This window comes from Elephas maximus, chromosome 1 (assembly GCF_024166365.1).
Source record: "Elephas maximus indicus isolate mEleMax1 chromosome 1, mEleMax1 primary haplotype, whole genome shotgun sequence".
NCBI classification, from domain to species: Eukaryota; Metazoa; Chordata; class Mammalia; order Proboscidea; family Elephantidae; genus Elephas; species Elephas maximus.
In genome coordinates, this window is record NC_064819.1 from 206,480,605 (window position 1) to 206,503,074 (window position 22,470).

The 22,470-nt window shown below is 40.4% G+C and overlaps 1 protein-coding gene across 1 annotated transcript in view; it reads left to right on the forward strand.

Annotated features, from left to right (window-relative positions):
* The first annotated feature begins 7,193 nt into the window (after positions 1-7,193).
* The window catches only part of PEX7 (peroxisomal biogenesis factor 7), a 115,299-nt gene continuing 100,022 nt past the window's right edge, over positions 7,194-22,470 (forward strand). Inside the window, exons 1-3 of the mRNA XM_049901899.1 lie at positions 7,194-7,453; positions 9,440-9,497; positions 10,410-10,560. Coding sequence (XP_049757856.1) covers positions 7,324-7,453; positions 9,440-9,497; positions 10,410-10,560 — 339 coding nt within the window. The 5' untranslated portion in view covers positions 7,194-7,323. The remainder of the gene's footprint in view (positions 7,454-9,439; positions 9,498-10,409; positions 10,561-22,470) is intronic.

The window sequence follows — 22,470 nt, forward strand, 5'->3', positions numbered from 1 at the left end:
AGGGGGCAACATTAAAAAGAATCTAAAATAGGGTGGGCACAGGGAACAAAACAATCCTTCAGAAGAAATCCATAGGCAAATTCATGTTAGTGAGATGGGGGGGAATTTAATTTTTTAGCTTCTTGAAAGTTTTCTCTCTGAAGGGTAAAAAAAAATAGCCAACGTTTGTATAATTTGGTCAACAGCATATATTTGCATAATTCTGAAACTTACTTGCTTAAGAAGGAGCCCTGGTGACGTAGTGGTTAAAGTGTTCAGCTGCTAACTGAAAGTTTGGTGGTTCAAACCTACCAGCCACTTCTCAGGAGAAAGATGTGACAGTTTGCTTCTGCAAAGATTTACAGCCTTGGAAACTCTGTGGGGCAGTTCTACTCTGTCCTGTAGGGTTGCTATGAATCGGAATCGACTCGATGGCAATGGGTTTTCGGTTTACTTGTTTAAAAACAGTAGTTACTAAAGAACATTAACAAAATTTAATTGTCATTAAGATTTGCTTATAATGCACAAGACCTTTTTTTTTAAGTTTTTTATTTTAAATAATCCAGACTTACAGAAAAGTGGCAAAAGTAGTTCAAAGAAATTCCATACACCCTTGACACAGATTGCTGTAATGTTAACATTTTATCACATTTGGTTTTCATTTTATCTATCTACTTATCTATCCTTGCATATGTATTTGTTAATATTTGAGAGTAAATAGCAAACATGGTGCTCCTTTACCTCTAAAAACCTCATTGTGTATTTCCTAAAAACAAGAACACTCTCTTATATAACCTAAGTACAATGGCTAAAATCAAAAGATTAACACTGATATAAAGCTATTAACTACAGACCTTATTCAACTTTTTCCAATTGTCCTCTAAAGCCCTTTGTTGTTGCTGTTAGGTACCATCAAGTTGGTTCCGACTCATAGCGACCCTATGTACAACAGAACAAAACACTCCACAGTCCTGCACCATCCTCATGATCATTGTTTTTGCTTGAGCCCATTGCTGTAGCCACTGTGTCAGTCCAACTAGTTAAAGGTCTTCTTTTTTGATGACCCTCTACTTTACCAAGCGTGATATCATTCTCCAGGGACTGGTCCCTCCAGATAACACGTCCAAGGAATGTGAGACGAAGTCTCACCATCCTCTCTTCCAAGGAGCATTCTGGCTGTACTTCTTCCAAGACAGATTTGTTCATTCTTTTGGCAGTCCATGGTATATTCAATATTCTTCCCCAACACTATAATTCAAAGGCGTCAATTCTTCTTTGGTTTTCTTTACTCATTGTCCAGTTTTCAAATGCATGTGAGGCGATTGAAAACACCATGGCTTGAGTCTTAGTCTTCAAGGTGACATCTTTGCTTTTTAACACTTGAAAGAGGTCTTTTGCAGCAGTTTTGTCCAATACAATCCGTCTTTTGATTTCTTGACTGCTGCTTCCATGGGTGTTGTGGATCCATGTAAATTGAAATCCTTGACAACTTCAATCTTTTCTCCGCTTATCATGATGTTGCTTATAAATCCAGTTGTGAGGATTTTTGTTTCTTTATATTGAGGCGTATGTAACCCATACTGAAGGGTATGGTCTTTGATCTTCATCAGAAAGTGCTTCAAGTCCTCTTCACTTTCAGCAAGCAAGTTTGTGTCATCTGCATAACACAGGTTGTTAATGAGTCTTCCTCTAATCCTGATGCTGCGTTCTTCTTCATATAGTCCAGTTTCTCAGATTATTTGCTCAGTGTAGATTAAATAAGCATGGTGAAAGGATACAATCTTAACACACACCTCTCCTGCCTTTAAATTAGCAGTATTCCCTTGTTCTTTTGGAACAACTGCCTCTTTATCTATGTACAGTTTCCTCATGAGCACAATTAAGTGTTTCGGAATTCCAACTCTTCGCAATGTTATCCATAATTTGAATGCCTTTGCATAGTCTATAAAAGAGAGGTAAACATCTTTCTGGTATTCTCTGCTTTCAAACGGAATCCATCTGACGTTAGCAGTGTTATCCTTTGTTCCACGTCCTCTTCTAAATCCAGATTGAATTTCTGGCAGTATACTGCTTTTGAGAGATGTTCAGCAAAAATTTACTTGTGTGTGATATTAACGATATTGTTCGATAATTTCTGCATTTGATTGGACCACCTTTCTTTGGAATAGGCATAAATATGGATGTCTTCCAGTCGGATGGCCAGGTAGCTGTCTTCTAAATTTCTTGGCATAGACAAGGGAATACTTCCAGCACTGCATCCGTTTGTTGAAACATCTCAGTTGGTATTCGGTCAATTCCTGGAATCTTGTTTTTCGCTAATGTCTTCAGTGCAGCTTGGACTTCTTCCTTCAGGATCATCGGTTCCTGATCATATGTTACCTCCTGAAATGGTTGAAAGTCGACCAATTCTTTTTGGTACAGTGACTATGTGTATCCCTTCCATCTTCTTTTGATGCTTCCTATGGTGTTCAGTATTTTGCCTTTAGAATCCTTCACTACTGCAACTAGAGGCTTGAATTTTTTCTTCAGTTCTTTCAGCTTGAGAAATGAAGAGTGTATTCTTCCATTTTGGATTTCTAACTCCAGAACTTTGCACATGTTGTTATAATACTTTACTTCATTTTCTCAAGCCACCCTTTGAAATCTTCTGTTCAGCTCTTTTACTTCATCATTTCTTCTCTTTGCTTTAGCTATTTGACTTTCAAGAGTAAGGTTCAGAGTCTCTTCTGACATCTATTTTGGTATTTTCTTTCTTTCTTGTCTTTTTAGTGACCTCTTGCTTTCTTCATGTATGATATCCTTGACGTCCTTCCACAACTTGTCTGGTCTGGCATTAATGTTCAATTCGACTTATCTATCTTTGAGATGGTCTCTAAATTCAGGTGGGATATACTCAGGGTTGTACTTCGGTTCTTGTGGACTTGTTCTAATTTTCTTCGGCTTCAACTTGAACTTGCATAAGAGCAACTGGTAGTCTGTTCTGTATTCAGCCCCTGGCCTTGTTCCGACTGATGATAATATTGAGCTTTTTCATTGTCTCTTCCCACAGTTGTAGTCGATTTTATTCCTGTGTACTCCATCTGGCAACGTCCACATGTATAGTCACTGTTTACATTGCTGAAAAAAGGTATTTGCAATGAAGAAGTCAGTCTAGCAAAAGTCTATCATCTGATCTCCAGAATCATTTCTATCACCGAGGTCATATTTTCTAACTACTGATCCTTCTTCTTTGTTTCCAACTTTCGCATTCCAATCACCAGTAATTATCAATGCATGCTGATTGGATGTTTGGTCAATTTCAGACTGCAGAAGTTGGTAAAAATCTTCAATTTCTCCATCTTTGGCCTTAGTGGTTAGTGTGTAAATTTGGATAATAGTCGTATTCACTGGTCTTCCTTATAGGTGTATGGATATTATCCTATTATTGACAGCATTGTACTTCAGGATAGATCTTGAAATGTTCTTTTTGATGATGAGTGCAACACCATTCCTCCTCAATTTGTCATTCCTGGTGTAGAAGACCACATGACTGTCAGATTCAAAATGGCCAATACAGTCCATTTCAGCTCACTAATGCCTAGATTATCAATGTTTATGAGTTCCATTTCATTTTTAATGATTTCCAATTTTCCTAGATTTATACTTATTCCTATTATTAATGGATGTTTGCAGCTGTTTCGAAATCTCTGGTTGCGTAGTGGCTAAGAGCTATGGCTGCTAATCAAAAGGTTTGCTGCTCAAATCCACCAGGTGCTCCTTGGAAACTCTATGGGGCAGTTCTACTCTGTCCCATAGGGTTGCTATGAGTCAGAATTGACCGGACGGCAACGAGTTTTTTTTTTGTTTGTTTGTTTTTTGCAGCTGTTTCTTCTCATTTTGCGTCCTGCCATATCAGCAAATGAAGGTCTTGAAATGTCCTTTATAGCAAAAAAAAAAAAAAAGATTCAGGTCCAGGATCCAATTCAGGGTCACATGTATTTAGTTAGAATGTCTCTTTAGTGTCCTTTAATTGGCAATATTTCTTCACTCTTCCTTCTTCTTCATTACCTTGACATTTTTAAAGAGTACAGGCTAGTTAGTTTGTAGGATGCTCCTTAATTTGGGTTTCTCTGATGTCTCCTCATGATCTGCATTCCTCAGATTGTGCAGTTTTGGAAGAAATACCACAGATGTGGTTTTCTTCTCTGTGCATCATATCAGAAAACACATGATGTTAATTTACCCCCCTACTGGTGATTTTTTTTTTTCCAAAAAATTTTATAAACAAATTGTTTTTTGGCATTAGTTGCAATCCATGCAACGTGTCAACACTCCCCCCTTTCCCTTTCCACCATGGGTTCTTGGTGTCCATTCATCCCGTTTTCCTTTCCCTTCCTGCCTTCTTGTCTTTGCTTTTGGTCTGGCGTTGCCCATTTGGTCTCGTACACTTCATTGAACTAAGAAGCATGTTCCTCACTTGTGTTGTTTGTTTTATAGGCCTGTCTAATCTTTGGCTAAAAGGTGGACTTCAGGAGTGGCTTCAGTTCTGAGTTAGCAGAGTGTCCAGGGGCCATAGTCTCAGGGGTTCCTCCTGTCACCATCTGACCAGTAAGTCTGGTCTTTTTTTGTGAATTTGAATTTTGTTCTACATTTTTTCCCCACTGTGGTGGTGATATTTAATCACTTGGTGAAGGTGGTGTTTTCCAGGTTACTTTACTGTAAAATTACCATTTTTCGCCTGGTAACTAGTAAGTTTGGGGGCATTAGTAGTTCAGTGATAGAATTTTCACCTTCCATCCAGGAGATCCAGGTTCAATTTCCCGCCAATGCTCCTCACATGTAACAAACACCTATTAGTGGAGGCTTGCATGTTGCTACGATGCTGAACAGGTTTCAGTGGAGCTTCTAGACCAACAGGCCTGGTGATCTACTTCTGAATATCAGGCAATGGAAATCCTATGGGTCACAATGGTCCAATCTGCAACCGATCTTGGGGATGATGCAGGAATAGGCAGTGTTTCGTTTCATTGTGCATGGGTCTCCATGAGTCAGTGGTAGAGCAGCTAACAATAACAACAACTAATAAGGATCATGTAAGGAGACACTTTGAGACTTTTTCTTCGTACTTTCTCCTGCTAGTTTTAACAGCCAATAATGATTCTTTCCTAAAATAATATTACTATGGTGATTGCCAAACAATCATCATTTCCTCTACCTTTATTAACAGGAATCCTACAGTAAGGAAAAACATTGCTTTCTGTCCTACTATTCACTTATTCATATAATTCCATTGATTCTTGTTTTATTCAATAGGTTATCATCTGTACTTATCAATATTTTAAATGGCCCAGATTTGCCAGGAGGAGGTCCCTCCAGCAGGCTTCTAGGTCCTTTCGACATTCTTCATTATTATTTTCTGGTGTGTGTGCACTTCCTTACTTTCTGGCATGGTAAGATATTCCAGCCTTTAACTTTCTTAAATGAAATTAAAACCCTTCTTGAGCTCGTAGAAGTATTCCACCTAATGTTGAAGATTTCATTATGATTAAAACATTACATAAAATGGTCACACTAGCTGCATCCTCTCCAACCTTTTCATGTGTAGAGGCTACTCCTAGAAGGAACATTCCAAAACCAGTTGATTAGACCCTTTTCATTTGCAGGTGCAGGCATTCATGGCTGGGTAGATGTTTAACTTGGTGGTCTTTCTCTGTTATCGTGAGTTCAAAGAACCCGTGTGCTCCTGCTTTGCCTTTATTCCATCAGGATGGTGTAGTTTAAATTGGAATTTAACTTGTCTGTGTCTGAAAAACTGTGTCACAGTAGCCTTCATGTTGACACTGATTTAGGAGTTTACAAGTCATTTTGTGCCACCTTTTGAAAACACGGCACATGGGGGATGTAAGTGAAGTGGCACTGTTTTACTCTCTTAGTGCTCCACTGACATACTTAAACCTCCACTGACAGACAGGTGGTGGTTGTGTTACAGGTGCTGTCGGGGGACAGCCCCAGCAAGGAAAGACCCTCACTGTGCATCCTGGCAGGTAGTCCGAAGAACTGACACATAGCCCTTTCCAGATTCATACGTTCAGGGAAACTTACACGGGCAAGCAGCTGCTCTCCAGTGGTGGCTGGCTGGAGCATTTTCCGCAACCACCTAGCAAGAGACCCAAACCTACATACCATTCCAGCTGGGACCAAGGCTCATTGTTTTCTCCCATGTCCTTGGGCAGTCAGTGTTCCCAGGGACTTCACGTCCAGGCCCAGATGTTTTCCTTCTTGTTGCTAAGGCATTCTTTGGCCTTGGCCGCTGGCTCAGTCATGCCGCTCTCGGCCTTGTACCTTAACCTAAATCCATCCCAAATTCATCCCCAGCATGCCTCTTCCGGGAAGAGCAAAGCTGATTTCATTAGGGAGGGGTGCATATAGCTGAACAGCATTACCCTACAGGTGCATTGACTGGGAATCTAACCGGCTCAGCTACATGGACGGCAGAAGTTCTACCTCTGAACCACCAATGCCCTCACATGCAGGAATGATACCTCTTTTTAAACTCTTTAACAATCCCAGCTTTCTTTTTCTGGAGCATATTCTCCCAGTAATCATAACTGTTTGCTTCTTGTTGCCGAAAGTGCCCGTCAGTACTGAGCACTTCTCCCCAAATGTGTTTTTCTTCCTACCATCAACTAGGCCAGAAGTCCTCAAACATTAGACAGTATACTAGATTCACCCAGAGGTGTTTGTTAAAATACAGATTTCCTAGCTGTACCCTCTGGGATTTTGAACAACATGTCTATGGTAGGAAACCCTGGTTGCCTAGTGGTTAAGGGCTATTGCTGCTAACCAAAAGGTCAGCAGTTTGAATCCACCAGACACTCCTTGGAAACTCTATGAGGTAGTTCTACTCTGCTCTATAGGGTCGCTAGGAGTCAGAATCGACTGGATGGCAGCGGGTTTTTGGTTTTGCCTAATTTTTAAATCTTCAGGAAAATTCTCAGAGCTGCCGGTCTTTCAGAAGCTCAGTAAATTAATAAAAATCAGACATCCTTGTCATGGTGGCTGATAGGCAAAACCAAAACTTCCCCAAATCACCACCCAACCCTGGAATCACGATCCTGTGAGTCTGCATAATTACAACAAGCAGAAATCAGCCTTTTGTTTTGCCCCAAACCAAAATGGGCTCCGTCGGAGTCAACGCCCTTTGCTCTGCGGACCAATCAGAATCTAGAGTTCCGGGCACTGGGTTTCCCACTTCCGCCTCGTCTTCCAGGGTCTCTCTAACTTAGCGAGTCTCGGCAGCGGCCGCCTCCTACTAGAAACTGCTTCCGCGGCCCGGGGTGGCGAGGCTGGGAGGTGGCGGGCAGCATGAGCGCGGTGGGCGTCGGCGCGGCGCGGACGCTGCGGGTGCCCGGCCGCCACGGCTACGCGGCCGAGTTCTCCCCGTACCTGCCGGACCGCCTGGCCTGCGCCGCCGCCCAGCACTACGGCATCGCGGGTGAGGCCGGGCGCACCGCCGGGCGGGTCGGGGCCAGTCGCGCTGCGCGCCTCGCGCGTCCGGGTCTGTGAGATCCCGGCCGTGGCAGAGGAAGCGCAGCGCTCGCCGGGTGCCGGCTTCTTCTGGGGTCGGAAAGCGCTTCCCATGGTAGAGCGTGTCACAGATGAACGCTAGGGGGAGGAGGAGAGGCTGGTCTGCTCCGTGTTCTCAGTTGTCAAGCGTGGGGAGTCGGTCTGGAGATAATGTGTGTCCTCTTTTCCACTTACAGTGTGGACGTAGGATATAAAAGTAGCCTGGTAGCCCATATCCTTCCTTAAGACAGAACTAACTCCACCGCAGCTGACACAGGCCCAGGTGCCCTCTGCCTTGCGGAAAGCGGAGCGAGCCTGTGTGGCTCTTCCGATCTGGTGCAGCGGGACCAACAGGACCTGGAAGACCGTCGCAGGGCCGTCCCAGTGTTTGCTACACATTTCCCACAATCTGCACTCGAGCACTGCGTGGAAACGTGTGTGCTGTCCGTAAGAAGGATGCTTCGGCGCAGCGCTTGAAGGTTTCTCCCACAAGTGTCTTCATGATATTTATGAAGTTCTGGCCTTAACTTTGGTTGTTCCACATATTCGCTAGGCAGTTGTTAGAGATTCAAGTTAATTGCCTCTAGCCGTGGGCTAGATGGAAACTCGTGGGTGCATTCTTGATTCTGAATTTTTTAAAAAATTCATATCCTAGCGATTATTTACATGCTGAGGCTATATGAAGTCATTACATAATGTCTGCTCTCAGTAGTAGTTTTTGTTTGGTCCTATAGCAGAAAAAAGAAATATTTGCATTCGGTATTTTCACCATTCACCTTAATGTTTGTCCATTCAGAATTTCAATAGATGTTCATCAATTAGGTTGAAGTATTAAGCACCATGAGTTTGTAAAGATACTTTAAATCCTTTAAAAAAAAAACCATTAAAAGGAATTGGTATTAGAAAAAATGAGTTATGTTTTAAAAGTTTTCCTCTCTAAAAAAATCCATTGCTTTGGATTCTGGCTCATAGCGACCCTATGGCCCAGAGTAGAACTTGGAAACTAGGGTTTCCAAGGAGCGGATGCTGGATTAGAACTGCCGACGTTTTGTTTAGCAGCTGAATTCTTAAACACATGGTCACCAGGGCTCCAATCTATAAAATGAATTATAACTTAAAAATATACATTAATCCTTTTAGTGAAATAATTTGTCTTTGCTAGATAACTGATATTAACATTGCCTTCAGCACTTTCTCATCAACTGTGTGGTAAATTCCACCGGGTCTTTCCACATTCATAGTTTTTAACAAGATAGAAATGGTGATGTATTTTAGATTAACTGATAAGGCAAGGTGATGCAGTTGAAGGAGTACAATCCCTAGAGTTTGTAAGTCTCGGGTTTCTCGTCTGTAAACAGAGATAATAACACCTCCTTGGGAAGGTTGTGTGCTTGGCATGATGCCTGGCCACAGAGTAAAACAAAAAACAAAACAAAAACCAAACCAGTTATCATCAAGTCAGTTCCGACTCATGGCGACCCATGTGTGTCAGAAAAGAACTGTGCTCTGTGCGGTTTTCAGTGCCTGATTTTTCGGAAGTAGATTGCCAGGCCTTTGGCACCTCGGGATATTTGAATGGCCTACCTTTTGATTAGCAGCCCAGCACATTAACCGTTTGTACCACCCAGGGACTTCAGAAGCAGAGTAGACTCTCAAGTATTTCACCTTCCCGTCAGGACTGTCTGGATGTCAATCACAGATGAAATGGTAATTTGCCTGTTTAATGATTAAAGCACAAGCTAGAAAGACAGAAATGGAGAGTACAATCCAGTCCTTTTGTATACATGCTCCTGATAACTTACGGGAGAGAGTTGTGGTAGTAAAATTAAGTGCCGGATACCTCCTTCACCTTAGATGGTTCCTTGGTAGATTAGTGTTCAGCGGCATGACATTGATGATTTTTTTTCCTCCTTAGGTTGTGGAACCCTACTAGTACTGGATCAAAATGAATCTGGGCTTAGGCTTTTTAGAAGGTAAGGCGGCTCTAATTATTAAACTTCTGTAATTCTCTGCTGTTCATAATGCCTTAATAGAACTAAGTTTTAAATCTTCAATCAGTAAAATGCTTTAATTTGCAATATAAAAGAAACTTGAGCATTTGCGTAGTAAAGAACTTATCTCTGCCATTAAATTATGATTATGTCACTTTTCTAAAACTTTCGTCTCTTAGTGCCTATTTATACGTTTTAAAATTTAAACCTCGTAAAAGTGTGAACTAGTTAGTGTACTGTATGACATTAACTATGCTGTCTTCTCAATGTAGTTTTGCTTTACTCAGTCAGGAACTAATTGACCATTTCACAGCTTATCCAGACCCTCTTTTCCTTTCTTTTTTCTATGCCTGTCTTGTCTGTGTGACTGTTGAACCCATTAACAGTTCCATCAGTCGTAGTTAAAGGTAGAAAATGGAAAGGAAATTTCATCAGAAAATAATTCCCTGCTCATAGCTCAGGTGAAAGATTTGTGGGAAAAATTGAAATCATTAGCCTTAATTAGTATTTTGATGTTCTTGCTGGCCCATCATATAAACCACAGAAGCCAGTGAACGCCCAGGTGTGGCAGCATGGCCTTGTGTAAGTAGTGCCGTATTTATAATCAGGAGACCAGATTTTAATCTAGCTCTGCAGCTTTCTAACTCCATGACCTGGGACTAGTCCTTCAACCTCTCTGAACTTCTTTCTGCATCTGTTAAGCAGCTGCTCTGCTTATCTCCCTAGCTGTGAAGATCATATGGGATAATTTGTTAAAATATTCGATAAGCTATAAAAAATTGATAAGCTGTAAAATGATGATCATTACTCTTTTCGTCAGCTGTCTGTGTAAGTAGGGAGATATATATGTGTGTGTGTATATATATATATATTTTTTTAATTTCCCTGGTGTAGCTTTGACTGGAGTGATGGTTTGTTTGATGTAACCTGGAGTGAGAACAACGAACATGTCCTCGTCACCTGCAGTGGTGATGGCTCGCTGCAGCTCTGGGACACAGCCAAAGCCACAGGGCCGCTGCAAGTCTACAAAGAACACAGCCAGGAGGTAGGAAGGGAATATCTCCGGGCTGGTTATTTTTCTTTCGGAAACTTTGGATGAAATCCACTTAGAGACAGGGGCATGCGTTCAGGGGACAAGAGCTGAAACTTTATTTAGTTTCTTTAGGGTATTGTGTATGTTCTGTGTCACTTATTATTTGATTATTCAAACAAAGTACTTCATGGCCTAAGGAGCTGGGAAAGAAAAGGTCAGGCTTCTCATTTGTCAGGAAGAACGTCTGCCAGTATTACTTTGTGGCATCTTTTCCTCCAGAGACGCCCATCGCTTTCTCGGTGCTGTAAGATCATGCCTGCTGTACAGTGCCTGAAGGCAGAGTAGGCGGACATTTCACAGGAACGGCACAAACTTGTCTTTAGGGCTGACTTAAGATGCCTGAGGAGTCTCAGAATACATTGGAGCAAGAGCATCAAGTACTAAATATTAGGCAGTGCTTATGAAAAGATTTTAAATCTAAATCTGGTTCATATGCCTAAATTTTTTTGTGTGTGTATGTGTTGCTTCAAGAGTGTTTGGGCTTGAGTTATATTAAAACATACACTTTTTTTTTTAATGAACGTGATGGTAAAGACATTCTTTCCTAGTGTTTTGTGTGTGTGACTGTGTGTGTATGTGTGTGCAGATGTGTTTTATTTGGCTCATAGTGTTGTTCTTTTTTTATTTTTAATTGTGCTTTAAGTGAAAGTTTACAGTTTAAGTTAGTTCCTCATACAAAAATTTATACACACATTTTTATGTGACCCTAGTTGCTCTCCCTATAATGTGACAGCACACTCCTCCTTTCAACCCTGGATTTCCCGTGTCCATTCAACCACTTCTTGTCCCTTTTTGCCTTTTCATCTTGCCACCGGACAGGAGCTGCTCATTTAGTCTCAAGTATCTACTTGAGCTAAGAAGCGCTCTCTTCATGAGTATCATTTTATGTCTCATAGTCCAGTCTAATTTTTGTCTGAAGAGCTCGGGAATGGCTTCAGTTCTGGGCTAACAAAGAGGCTGGGGCCATGTTTTCTGGGGTCTCTCCAATCTCAGTCAGACCATTAAGTCTGGTCTTTTTACTAGAATTTGAGTTCTTTGCCCCATTTTTTTCTCCTGCTATCAGGGACTCTCAGTTGTGTTCCCTGTCAGGACGGTCATTGATGGTAGCTGGGCATCATCTGGTTCCTCTGGTCTCAGACAGATGGAGTCACTTGTTTATGTGGCCCTTTCTGTCTCTTCGGCTAAAATTTTTCTTGTGTCTTTGGTGTTCTCCTTCTCCTTTGCTCAGGTGGGTTGGAACCAATTGCTGCATTTTAGATGGCCGCTTATTAGCTTTTAAGACCCCAGACACCACTCACCAAAATGGGATGCAGAACATTTTCTTAATAAACTTTGTTATGCCAACTGACGTAGATGTCCCCAGACACCATGGCCCCAGGCCCCCGCTCCTGCTACTCCGTCCCTCGAAGTGTTTGGTTGCTTTTAGGAACTTCTTAGCTTTTGATTTACTCCAGTTGTGCTAACTTCCCATGTATTGTGTGTTGTCCTTCTGTTCACCGAAGATAATTTTCTTATCTACTATCTAGTCAGTGAATATCCTTGTTCCTCCCTCCCCACCCTCATAGTTATGAAAGAATGTTGTCTTCTGTGTTTAAACCTTTTCTTGAGTTCTTATGATAGTGGTCTCATACAATATTGATCCTTTTGCCACTGACTAATTTCACTTAGCATAATGCCTTTCGTATTCATCCATGTTATGAGTTGTTTTGCAGATTCATTGTTGTTCTTTATCGTTGCATAGTATTCCATTGTATCAATATACCATAACTTGTTTATCCATTCATCTGTTGATGGGCACCTAGGTTGTTTCCATCTTTTTGCTACTGTAAACAGTGCTGCAGTGAACATGGGTGTGCATATATCTATTCGTGTGACGCCTCTTATTTCTCTAGGATATATTCTAAGGAGTGGAATTGCTGAATCAGATGGTACTTTTATTTCTAGCTTTGTAAGGAAGTGCCAAATCAATTTCCAAAGTGGTTGTACCATTTTACATTCCCACCAGCAGTGTTTAAGTGTTCCAGTCTCCCTATAACCTTTCCAACATTTATTATTTTGTGTTTTTTGGATTAATGCTAGCCTTGTTGGGGTGAGATGGTATCTCACTGTAGTTTTGATTTGCATTTTCTCTAATGGCAAATGGAAAACCTGGTGGCGTAGTGGTTAAGAGCTACGGCTGCTAACCAAAAGGTCAGTAGTTCAAATCTACCAGGTGCTCCTTGGAAACTATGGAGCAGTTCTACTCTGTCATGTAGGGCTGCTATGAGTCAAAATTGCCTTAATAGCAGTGGGTTTGGTTTTTTGTGTAATAGTTAATGATCACGAGCATATCCTCATCTATCTGTTAGTCGCCTGAATGTCTTCTTTGGTGAAATGCCTGTTCATATCCTTTGCTCATTTTTAATTGGGTTATTTGTCTTTTTGTGGTTGAAGTTCTGCAGTATCTTGTAGATTTTAGAGATTAAACGCTGATCAGATTTGTTGTAGCCAAAAATTTTATCCCAGTCTGTAGGTAATCTTTTTACTCTTTTGGTGAAGTCTTTTGATGAGCGTAAGTGTTTGATTTTTACAGCTCCCAGTTATCTAGTTTCTCTTCTCGTGTTTGTGCATTATTAGTAATGTTTTGTATTCTGTTTATGCCAGGTATTAGGGCTCCTAGTGTTGTCCCTGTTTTTCTTCCATGATCTTTATCGTTTTGGATTTTATGTTTAGGTCTTTGATCCATTTTGAGTTAGTTTTTGTACATGGTATGAAGTATGGGTCTTGTTTCATTTTTTTTTCAGATGGACATCCAGTTATGCCAGCACCATTTGTTAAAGAGACTGTCTTTTCCCCAATTAAGGGATTTGGGGCATTTGTTAAATATCAGTTGCTCATGGGTGAATAAATTTGTGTCTGGATTCTCAGTTCTGTTCCATTGGTCTATGTATCTGTCGTTGTACCAGCACCAGGCCGTTTTGACTACCGTGGTATAATAGGTTCTAAAATCAGGTAGTGTGAGGCCTCCTACTTTATTCTTCTTTTTCAGTAATGCTTTACTTACATGGGTCCTCTTCCTTTTCCATATAAAGTTAGTGATTTGTTTCTCCATCTCTTTAAAAAAATGCCGTTGGAATTTGGATCGGGAATGCATTGTATGTGTAGATCGATTTGAGTAGAATAGACATTTTCACAATGTTGAGTCTTCCTATGCATGAGCAAGGTGTGTTTTGCCACTTACGTGGGTTTCTTTTGGTTTCTTGCAGTAGTGTCTTGTAATTTTCTTTGTATAGGTCTTTTACGTTCCTGGTTATATTTATTCCTAAGTATTTTGTCTTGTGGGGGGTTATTGTAAATAGTATTGATTTGGTGATTTCCTTTTTGAAGTTCCCTTTGTTGATGTAGAGGAATCCAGCTGATTTTTGTATGTTTGTCTTGTATCCTGAGACTTTGCTGAAATCTTCTACTAGTTGCGGTAGTTTTCTTATGGATTCTTTGGCGTTTTCTGTGTATAGGATCATATCATCTGCAAATAGAGATACTTTTACTTCTTACTTACCAATTTGGATGTCCTTTATTTCTTTTTCTATCCTAATTGCTCTGGCTAGGACCTCCAGCACAATGTTGAATAAGAGTGGTGATAAAGGGCATCCTTGTCTGGTTCCCGTTCTCAAGGGGAATGCTTTCAGACTCTCTCCATTTAGGATGATGTTGGCTGTTGGCTTTGTATAAATGCCCTTTATTATGTTGGAGAATTTCCCTTCTGTTTCTATTTTGCTGAGAGTTTTGATCATGAATGGGTGTTGGATTTTGTCAGATGCCTTTTCTGCATCAATTGATAAGATCATGTGGTTCTTGTCTTTCGTTTTATTTATATGATGGATTATATTGACTGATTTTCTAATGTCGAACCATTCCTGCATACCTGGTATGAATCTCACTTGGTCATGGTGACTTGTTTTTTGATGTGTTGTTGAATTGTATTGGCTAGAATTTTGTCGAGGATTTTTGCATCTCAGTTCTTGAGGGATATTGGTCTGTAATTTTCTTTTTTTGTGGTATCTTTACCTTGTTTTGGTATCAGGGTTATGCTGGCTTCATAGAATGAGTTTGGGGGTGTTCCATCTTTTTCTATGCTTTAAAATACCTGTATTAGTAGTGATTTTAACTCTTCTCTAATATTTTGGTAGAATTCTCCAGTGAATCCATCAGAGCCAGGGTTTTTTTTTTTTTGTTGGGAGTTTTTAAATTACCTTTTCAGTCTCTTCTTTTGTTATGGTTTTGTTTAGTTGTTCTGGCTCTGTTTGTGTTAGTTTAGGTAGGTAGCGTGTTTCTAGAAATTTGTTTCCTCTAGGTTTTCAAATTTGTTAGAGTACAATTTTTCAGAGTATTCTGTTACATTTCTTTTAATTTCAGGTGGGTCTGTTGTGGTATCGCCCCATCTCATTTCTTATTCAGGTTATTTGCTTCCTCTCCTGTTTTTCTTTTGTCAGTTTGGCTAATGGTTTATCAATTTTGTTGATCTTTTCAAATAACCAGCTTTTGGTCTGGTTAACTCTTTCAGTTGTTTTTCTATTTTATTTAATTCTGCTCAGATTTTTATTATTTGCTTTCTTCTGGTGCCTGAGAGCTTCTTTGCTGCTCTCTTTCTATTCATTTGAGTTGTAGGGTTAATGTTTTGATTTTGGTCCTTTCTTCTTTTTGGATGTGTGCATTTATTGCTATAAATTGACCTCTGAGCACTGCTTTTGCTATGTCCCAAAGGTTCTGGTAGGATTGTTTTCATTCTCATTTGATTCTGTAAATTTCTTTATTCCATCCTTAATTTTTTCTATAACCCTGTAGTTTTTGAAAAAGGTGTTGTTCAGTTTACATGTGTTTGATTTTTTTTTTCCTTACTTTTTCTGTTACCGATTTCTACTTTTATGGCTTTATGGTCAGAAAAGATGATTTATAATATTTGGAGGCTTTGGATTCTGTTACGGCTTTTTTTATGGCCTAATATGTGTTCTATTTTGTAGAGTGTTCCATGTGTGTTGGAAAAGAAAGTATACTTGGTTGCTGTTCGATGGAGTGTTCTGTATATGTCTGTGAGATCAAGTTGGTTGATTGTGGCATTTAGATCTTTTGTGTCTTTATTGAACTTCTTTCTGGATGGTCTGTCCTTCAAAAGTGGTATGTTGAAGTCTCGTACTATAGTTGTTGCTCTGTCTATCTCTCTTTTCAGTGCTGTTAGAGTTCGTTTTATGTATTTTGCAGCCTTGTCATTGGTATGTATATATTTATTATGGTTCTCTTCTCCTGGTGTATTGACCCTTTAATCATTGTATAGTATCCTTCCTTATCCTTTTTGGTGGATTTTACTTTAAAGTCTGTTTTTTCAGAGATCAGTATTGCCACTTCTGCTCTTTTTTGGTTGTTCTTTGCTTGATATATTTTTTTTCCATCCCTTGAGTTTTAGTTTGCTTGTGTCTTTAAGTCTTACGTGAGTCTCTTGTAAGCAGCATGTAGACGGATAGTGTTTTTTTAATCCATTCTGCCACTCTCTGTCTCTTTAATGGTGTATTTAGTTATTTACGTTTGGCATAATTATCAATAGGTATAAGTTTAGTGCTGTCATTTTGATGTCTGTTTTTTTGTGTTGTTTACAGTTTCTTTGTTCCACTTAATTTTTGGTGCTGAGTAGTTTTTCTTTATTGTCTTTTCCTCTTTTTCATTGTTGTTGATTTTGTATTTGCTGAGTCTTTATGTTTTTCTGGTTTTTTATTTTGATGTGTAGGATTGTTAGTTTCCTTAGTGGTTAACTTAATATTTACCCCCTTCTTTTCTAAGTTTAAACCAATCATTTATTTCTTCATATCACCTTGACTACCTGTGCATATGAAAGATCTGTAACTACATTTTTTAGCCCCTCTTTTTTGTTTTAATATTTTCTTTTACCTGTTGATGTCTGTATTTCCCTGTTTTCAGTGTTTTAGCTTTGACTTATTCTTGTGACTCCCCTATCTGGGTTTATATCCGGTTGCCCTGTCCTGTGTGCTAGTCTTGGGTTGTTACCAATGTTATTGATTTTCTAACCAGAGGACTGCCTTTAGTAGTTCTTGTAATTTGGTTTGGTTCTTAAAAATTTCCTAAACTTCTGTTTATCTGGAAATGCCCTAAATTCACCATCATATTTGAGAGACAGTTTTGCTGGATATATAATTCGGCTGGCAATTTTTTTTCCTTCATCCCATAGTCTTCTTGCCTGCATGGTTTCTGCTGAGTAGTCCCAGCTTAGTCTTATGGACTGTCCTTTGTAGATGACTTTTTGTTTATCCCTAGCTGGTCTTAAAATTCTGTCTTTATCTTTGGTTTTGGCAGGTTTAATTATATTTCTAGGTGACTTTCTTTTGGGATCTACCTTGTGTGGAGTTCGATGAACATCTTGGATAGATCTCATCTTTCATAATATCAGGGAAGTTTTCTGCCAACAAATCTTCGACAGTTTTCTCTGTATTTTCTGTTATCCCTCCGTGTTAATAAGGTACTCCAATCACTCGTAGGTTATTACTCATGATAGAGTCCCACGTAATTCTTAAGGTTTCATTTTAAAAAATTCTTTTGTCTGATTTTTCCTCAAATAAGTTCTTGTCAAGTGTTTTATCTTCTGTCTCACTAATTCTGACTTCCATTGCCTCAATTCTGCTCCTATGACTTTCTATTGAGTTGTCTAATTCTGAAATTTTATTATTAATCTTCTGGATTTCTGTTTGCTGTCTCTCTATGAATTCTTGCAGCGTAACTTTCCTATGTTCTTCTGTTGCTTTGTCTGAGTGTTCCTTGGCTTGGTCTGGGTTTTGGCTGGTCTCCTTTCTAGCCTCTTAAGCCTGCTGCCATTCCAGCTCATAGTGACCCGGTAGGACAGGGTAGAACTGCCCCAAAAAGTTTCCAAGGAGTGCCTGGTGGATTTGAGCTGCTGACCTTACGGTTGGCAGCTGTTCCACTTAACCAGTACACCACCAGGGTTGATGATCTCTTAAAGAGTTCTGTATATTAATCTTTTGTGTTCTACCTCTGATAATTCCAAGAAGTTTTCTTCCTCTGGAAGATTTCTTTATTCTTTGTTTTGGGAGCTTGCTGAAGCTGTCATGGTCTGCCTGTACATGATCAAGTAGTTTCCGAGCCATCAATAAGTTATTATATTTATTTATTTTATGTGTGCTCACTGTGTCCTAGCTTCTCATTTTGATATGCCCAAATAGGCTTCTCATGTGAGCTTTTTGATCATTGGCACTCTTGAAGCTCTAATGTCCTGTCACCAGGTGGTTAAGTCTGTTACTAGGAATGTGAACCCAGGAGTCCATTTTCTTTTCTTGTAGGGATTCAGCTGAGGTGTCAAGGCCATTGGTCTTCAAGTGTGTGGTGCAGGCTTTCACCTGCAGTCCTAGATGGGCAGGGTGATTGGAGTAGGCACAGGTATCTGGCTGCAGTAGGGAATCACTCACTGAACAAGGCAGGGGGTTGACGGCTGTCCCAGAGTGTCTGGGAGAAAAGCACATCTTTGTTCCATAGAGTGCATGGGTGGGTAAGTTTTGTAGCTGGGCTGTGGGCACCCAATGCTGTTGGCTTTGAGGTCTGGGAGGCACCACTTATTCTTGGACCCCTGTTGTAGGTCGCTAGGCGGTGTGGATGGAGCCACAAGTCCTCAGGCCCCTCATGTGGGCAGGTGAGGACCCTGCTTAATGGGCAGAATGGTCAAATGTCACAAACCTGCTATTCCACCATATGGCTGATACAGTTGAAGTTAAGCTTCAGGTATATACCCTTTTGTGATATGTAATGTTGTGATGTGCTAATGTGTAATGTGCTAATGCACTGTTGAAGTGGGCCCACACAGGTCTGTGCAGGGGAGAAAGGCGTTCAAAGTCCATGGATCCCTTATGCCTGTGCCAAGGCAAAGGAGTTGTGCCTGCCCTGATTTCCTTGCTTAGGGGAGCTGGCAGATTATTTTTTCCTGTTTGTTAATTTGTTCCTTCTCCAAGGCTGGGAGAATGGCTCAGGGCATGTGACAGGTCATACTTCCAGCCCAGGGGAAGAGGCAGTCGCTGAAGCTGGCCTGGATCCGGTGCAGAGTGGGGAGGGAGCAGGTAAATCTGAGAGAGGTTCTTCCCAGATGGGTGTTTTTTGATTCACGGGGTAGGTTAGGCACGTATACTTATTTTTTGCTGATTGACCGCCTCTTTTCACTGATTCTGGAGGGTTGAGTAGACCTACTGTCAGTCAGTCTCTCCTGATGTCAGTAATGCATCCCAAATGCCACTGCTTGCCTCACTGCCTGTGCCAGCCACTCCAGCCTGCAGCGTTCTGATTCTCACCAGGACTGGTCAGGCAATATCCTTGCTGCATCTGAACTGTCTCTCCCTCCCTTTACTGCTCAGTCCGATTCCCCAACTTTGCCTTTGATGTTTAGGGCTCCTAGCTTGTTACGTATAATAGATTCACTTGTTTCTTTGGGTCTTTGTCGTACGAGGGACTGCTGGAAGCATCTGACTACTCTGCTGTCTTGGCCCTGCCTCTCCTCTTTCCTAGTGTTTTATCTTACATATTTTAACACCTTTTTTTTAAGCTAGCAGTAGATCCTTCCAATGAAAACTTTCAAACTTTTTTTCAAATTTGTGTCTACCGTAGTGCCTTGCCCATAAAAGGCCCTCAGTAAATGCTTATTAAATGCAAGAAATGGAGCCCTGGTGCCACAATGGTTAAAATCTTGGCTGTTAACCCAAAGGCGGTAGCCGAAGCTACCAGCTGCTCTGTGGGAGAAAAGACCTGGTGATCCACTCCCATAAAGGTTACAGCCTTGGAAACTCTTTGGGGCAGTTCTTCTCTGTCCTAGAGGGTCACTATGAGTCGAAATGCACTCAACCACGCATGACAATAACCGCAATGTGTGAGAATATTTGTCTTTTGTGATTAAAGATTAGTTATGTGAGTGTTCCAGACATCATTTTATGGCTACAGTTATTAAAAGTCAGTATTTCTAAGATTGTTACTAAAAAAAAAAAAAAAAAAAATTTTTTTTTGTTACTAAAAGCAACAAAAAAAAAAAGTTTTTTTTTTTTTTTTTTTTTTTTTTAGTAACAATCTTAGAAGTACTGACTTTTAATAACTGTAGCCATAAAATGATGTCTGGAACACTCACATAACTAATCTTACCGTGAAAGCTGTTTGAATAAACATAGTTAAAGCTTATCATATTTTCAGAGACTCTCTGAATATTAACACAGCTTTGGTAAAGGAGGAGCTTTAGCTTTAGCATGTTCAATGCAAGAAACCCGTCAGAGCATCATGACCAGAATTCAGATATTTTTATGGTATCTTCATGATTTTTGTCATTTCCTTGTACTACTTGTAGTATAATTAATGTTTTTTTCTAAATCTACTTTAATTGCTACTTTATCCATGTGGGGTGTGAATCACCTTGCAGGAAGCAATTTGCCCTTTGTTCTTTAATTTTTCAAGTTGTACCAACACCTGAGGCTAATGAATAGGGGTTGACCAGACCCAGAAGGACCACTTGGGGGTCTGTTGTTGTCTAAGGCTCATGAGACATGATGTAATCTATCATGGCCACATTGTGATGCTGATAAGAGCTCTGAGCCCTAAAGCTCAGATGAGCTTCCTGGTTGGTGACCATCCACAGGAGAGTATAACACATCCCTCTTTGGGACATGAAAGTTCCATGCTATGACCCCTCCCAGATTTCACTGTATGTTTTTCTTCATTTGCATCCATTTTATTTGTAATAAAGTTCTAGCTGTAAGCATAGTATAGTTAACTGAGATTCTGTGAGTTGTTCCAGCAAATTAATGAACCCAGAGAGTCAGTGAGAGCCAGCAGGAACTGACACCTGTCTGTTTGGCAGTCTAAAGGAAGGTGTCCTTCCAATAATGTGTGAGCTCTGACCTAGCTCTGCATGGCTAGGGTCCGAGAAATATTGCACGGGCAGCTGGACTGAAAGATGGTATCCGTGTAACTTGTGAGCTCTGACCCAGTTCTGAGTGTCTAGGGTTGGAGAGACAGTATGCCACATGAGTGACTGGTGATGAGGATGGAGAAATAGGAAGGTGAGGACTGGATCCATTTTCACACTTTGGGAATTGGATGCATGTTGATTCTTACCACGCACTTAGCAAAGGTGGGATTTGCTCACTGTGCCCCTAGCTTAGTGCAGTCCTAAAACAATAATATTCATGAACCCATAGGTTTGATGGCTAGTTTAATATGTACATTTATTTGTGTGTAATGTACATTGAAGTGTATATATATCAATATATGTACATATAAATACATGTATAAAGTAAATGTGTGTAATATGCATATGTATATAAAATAGATGTATGTACCACTTAAAATCACCTCATATACAATTAATGGTGAGTGTATTATTTGTTGTTAGCTGCTGTCAAGTTGGCCCCCAACTCACGGTGACCCCACGCACATGGAACAAAATATTTCCCGGCTCTGCACCATTCCACGATCAGTTGTGGATAGGACTGTTGTACTCCATAGGGTTTTCATTGACTGATTTTTGGGCAGTGAAAATGTAGATTGCCATACCTTTCTTCCTAGTCCATCTTAGTCTGGAAGCTGTATTAAAACTTGTTCACCATTATAGCAACACACAAGCATCTGTTGACAGATGGTGGTAGCTGCATATGAGGTGCATTGGCCAGGAATCAAACACGAGTTTCCTGCTTGGAAAGCGAGAATTATGCTACTGAATCACCACTGTCTCCTGAGTACATCCTACTTTCTGGGAAATACTGTTCTAGAATGGCCCTGATGGATGTTCACTCAGTCTTTATTTCATCTTAGTGAAAATAAACTTTCCTATTTGACTTTAATGTTTAGAAAATTGCTTGTTTTAAGCCAAAATCTACCTTCTAAACCAGCTGTTCCTTCTGATTTCTTTTTCTCAAGCAATGAGAAGAAATCCAGTCTTTCTTTTCTAGACGGACCCTCGAAAATAGCCATCGTGCTCCTTTTAGTCTTCCCTTTTCCAAACTGTGCATTTGTAATTCCTTCAGCCTGTCCTCAGATTATATGGTCACTCTTATCTTTTACCCTCCTGATAACCCTCCTTTGGATACTCCTCCGTTTTCCAATGTCCCTTTTAATTTTGTATGCCTAATTTCTTCCAGAAATATGACAATGAGTGCTGAACTTTGTAAGACTATGCCACCATGATCTTGAGCCTCTACTTCTAATAATGTTATCCAAAGTGACTGTACATTTTTCTCAGCCATGTCATGATGTTGGGTTACCTTGCATCCACCAGTACGGCACCTGTTGTTCCTGCTCTCCAGTTGATTCTGACACATGACAACCCCATGTGTGCAGAGTAGAACTGCTTCATAGGGTTTTCAAGGCTGCGACCGTTCAGAAGTAGGTTACCGGGCCTGTCTTCTGATGCATCTCTGGGTGGGTTTAAACCACCAGCCTTTCCGCTAGTAGTCAAGTGCTTAACTGTTTGTACCACCCAGAGACTCCCTAGTAAAGCACCTAGGTCTTTGTTATTTGAACTACCGTTAAGTTAGCTTTTCATTGTTCTATAATTATGCAACTGGTTTTTTGAACTAAAGATACACTTTGTCTTTTTTTTTTGAAGAATGCTATCCTAGATTGTCTCTCACTTTTTTTTATTGTACTTTAGATGAAGGTTTACAGAGCAGACTAGCTGCCCATTAAGCAATTAATATATGTATTGTTTTGTGGCATTGGTTGCCAACCCCACAACACATCAACACTCTTACCTTTTCAACCTTAGGTTCCCCATTACCAGCTTTCCTGTCCCCTCGTGCCTTCTCATTGTTGCCCCTGGGCTGGTGTGTCCATTTAATC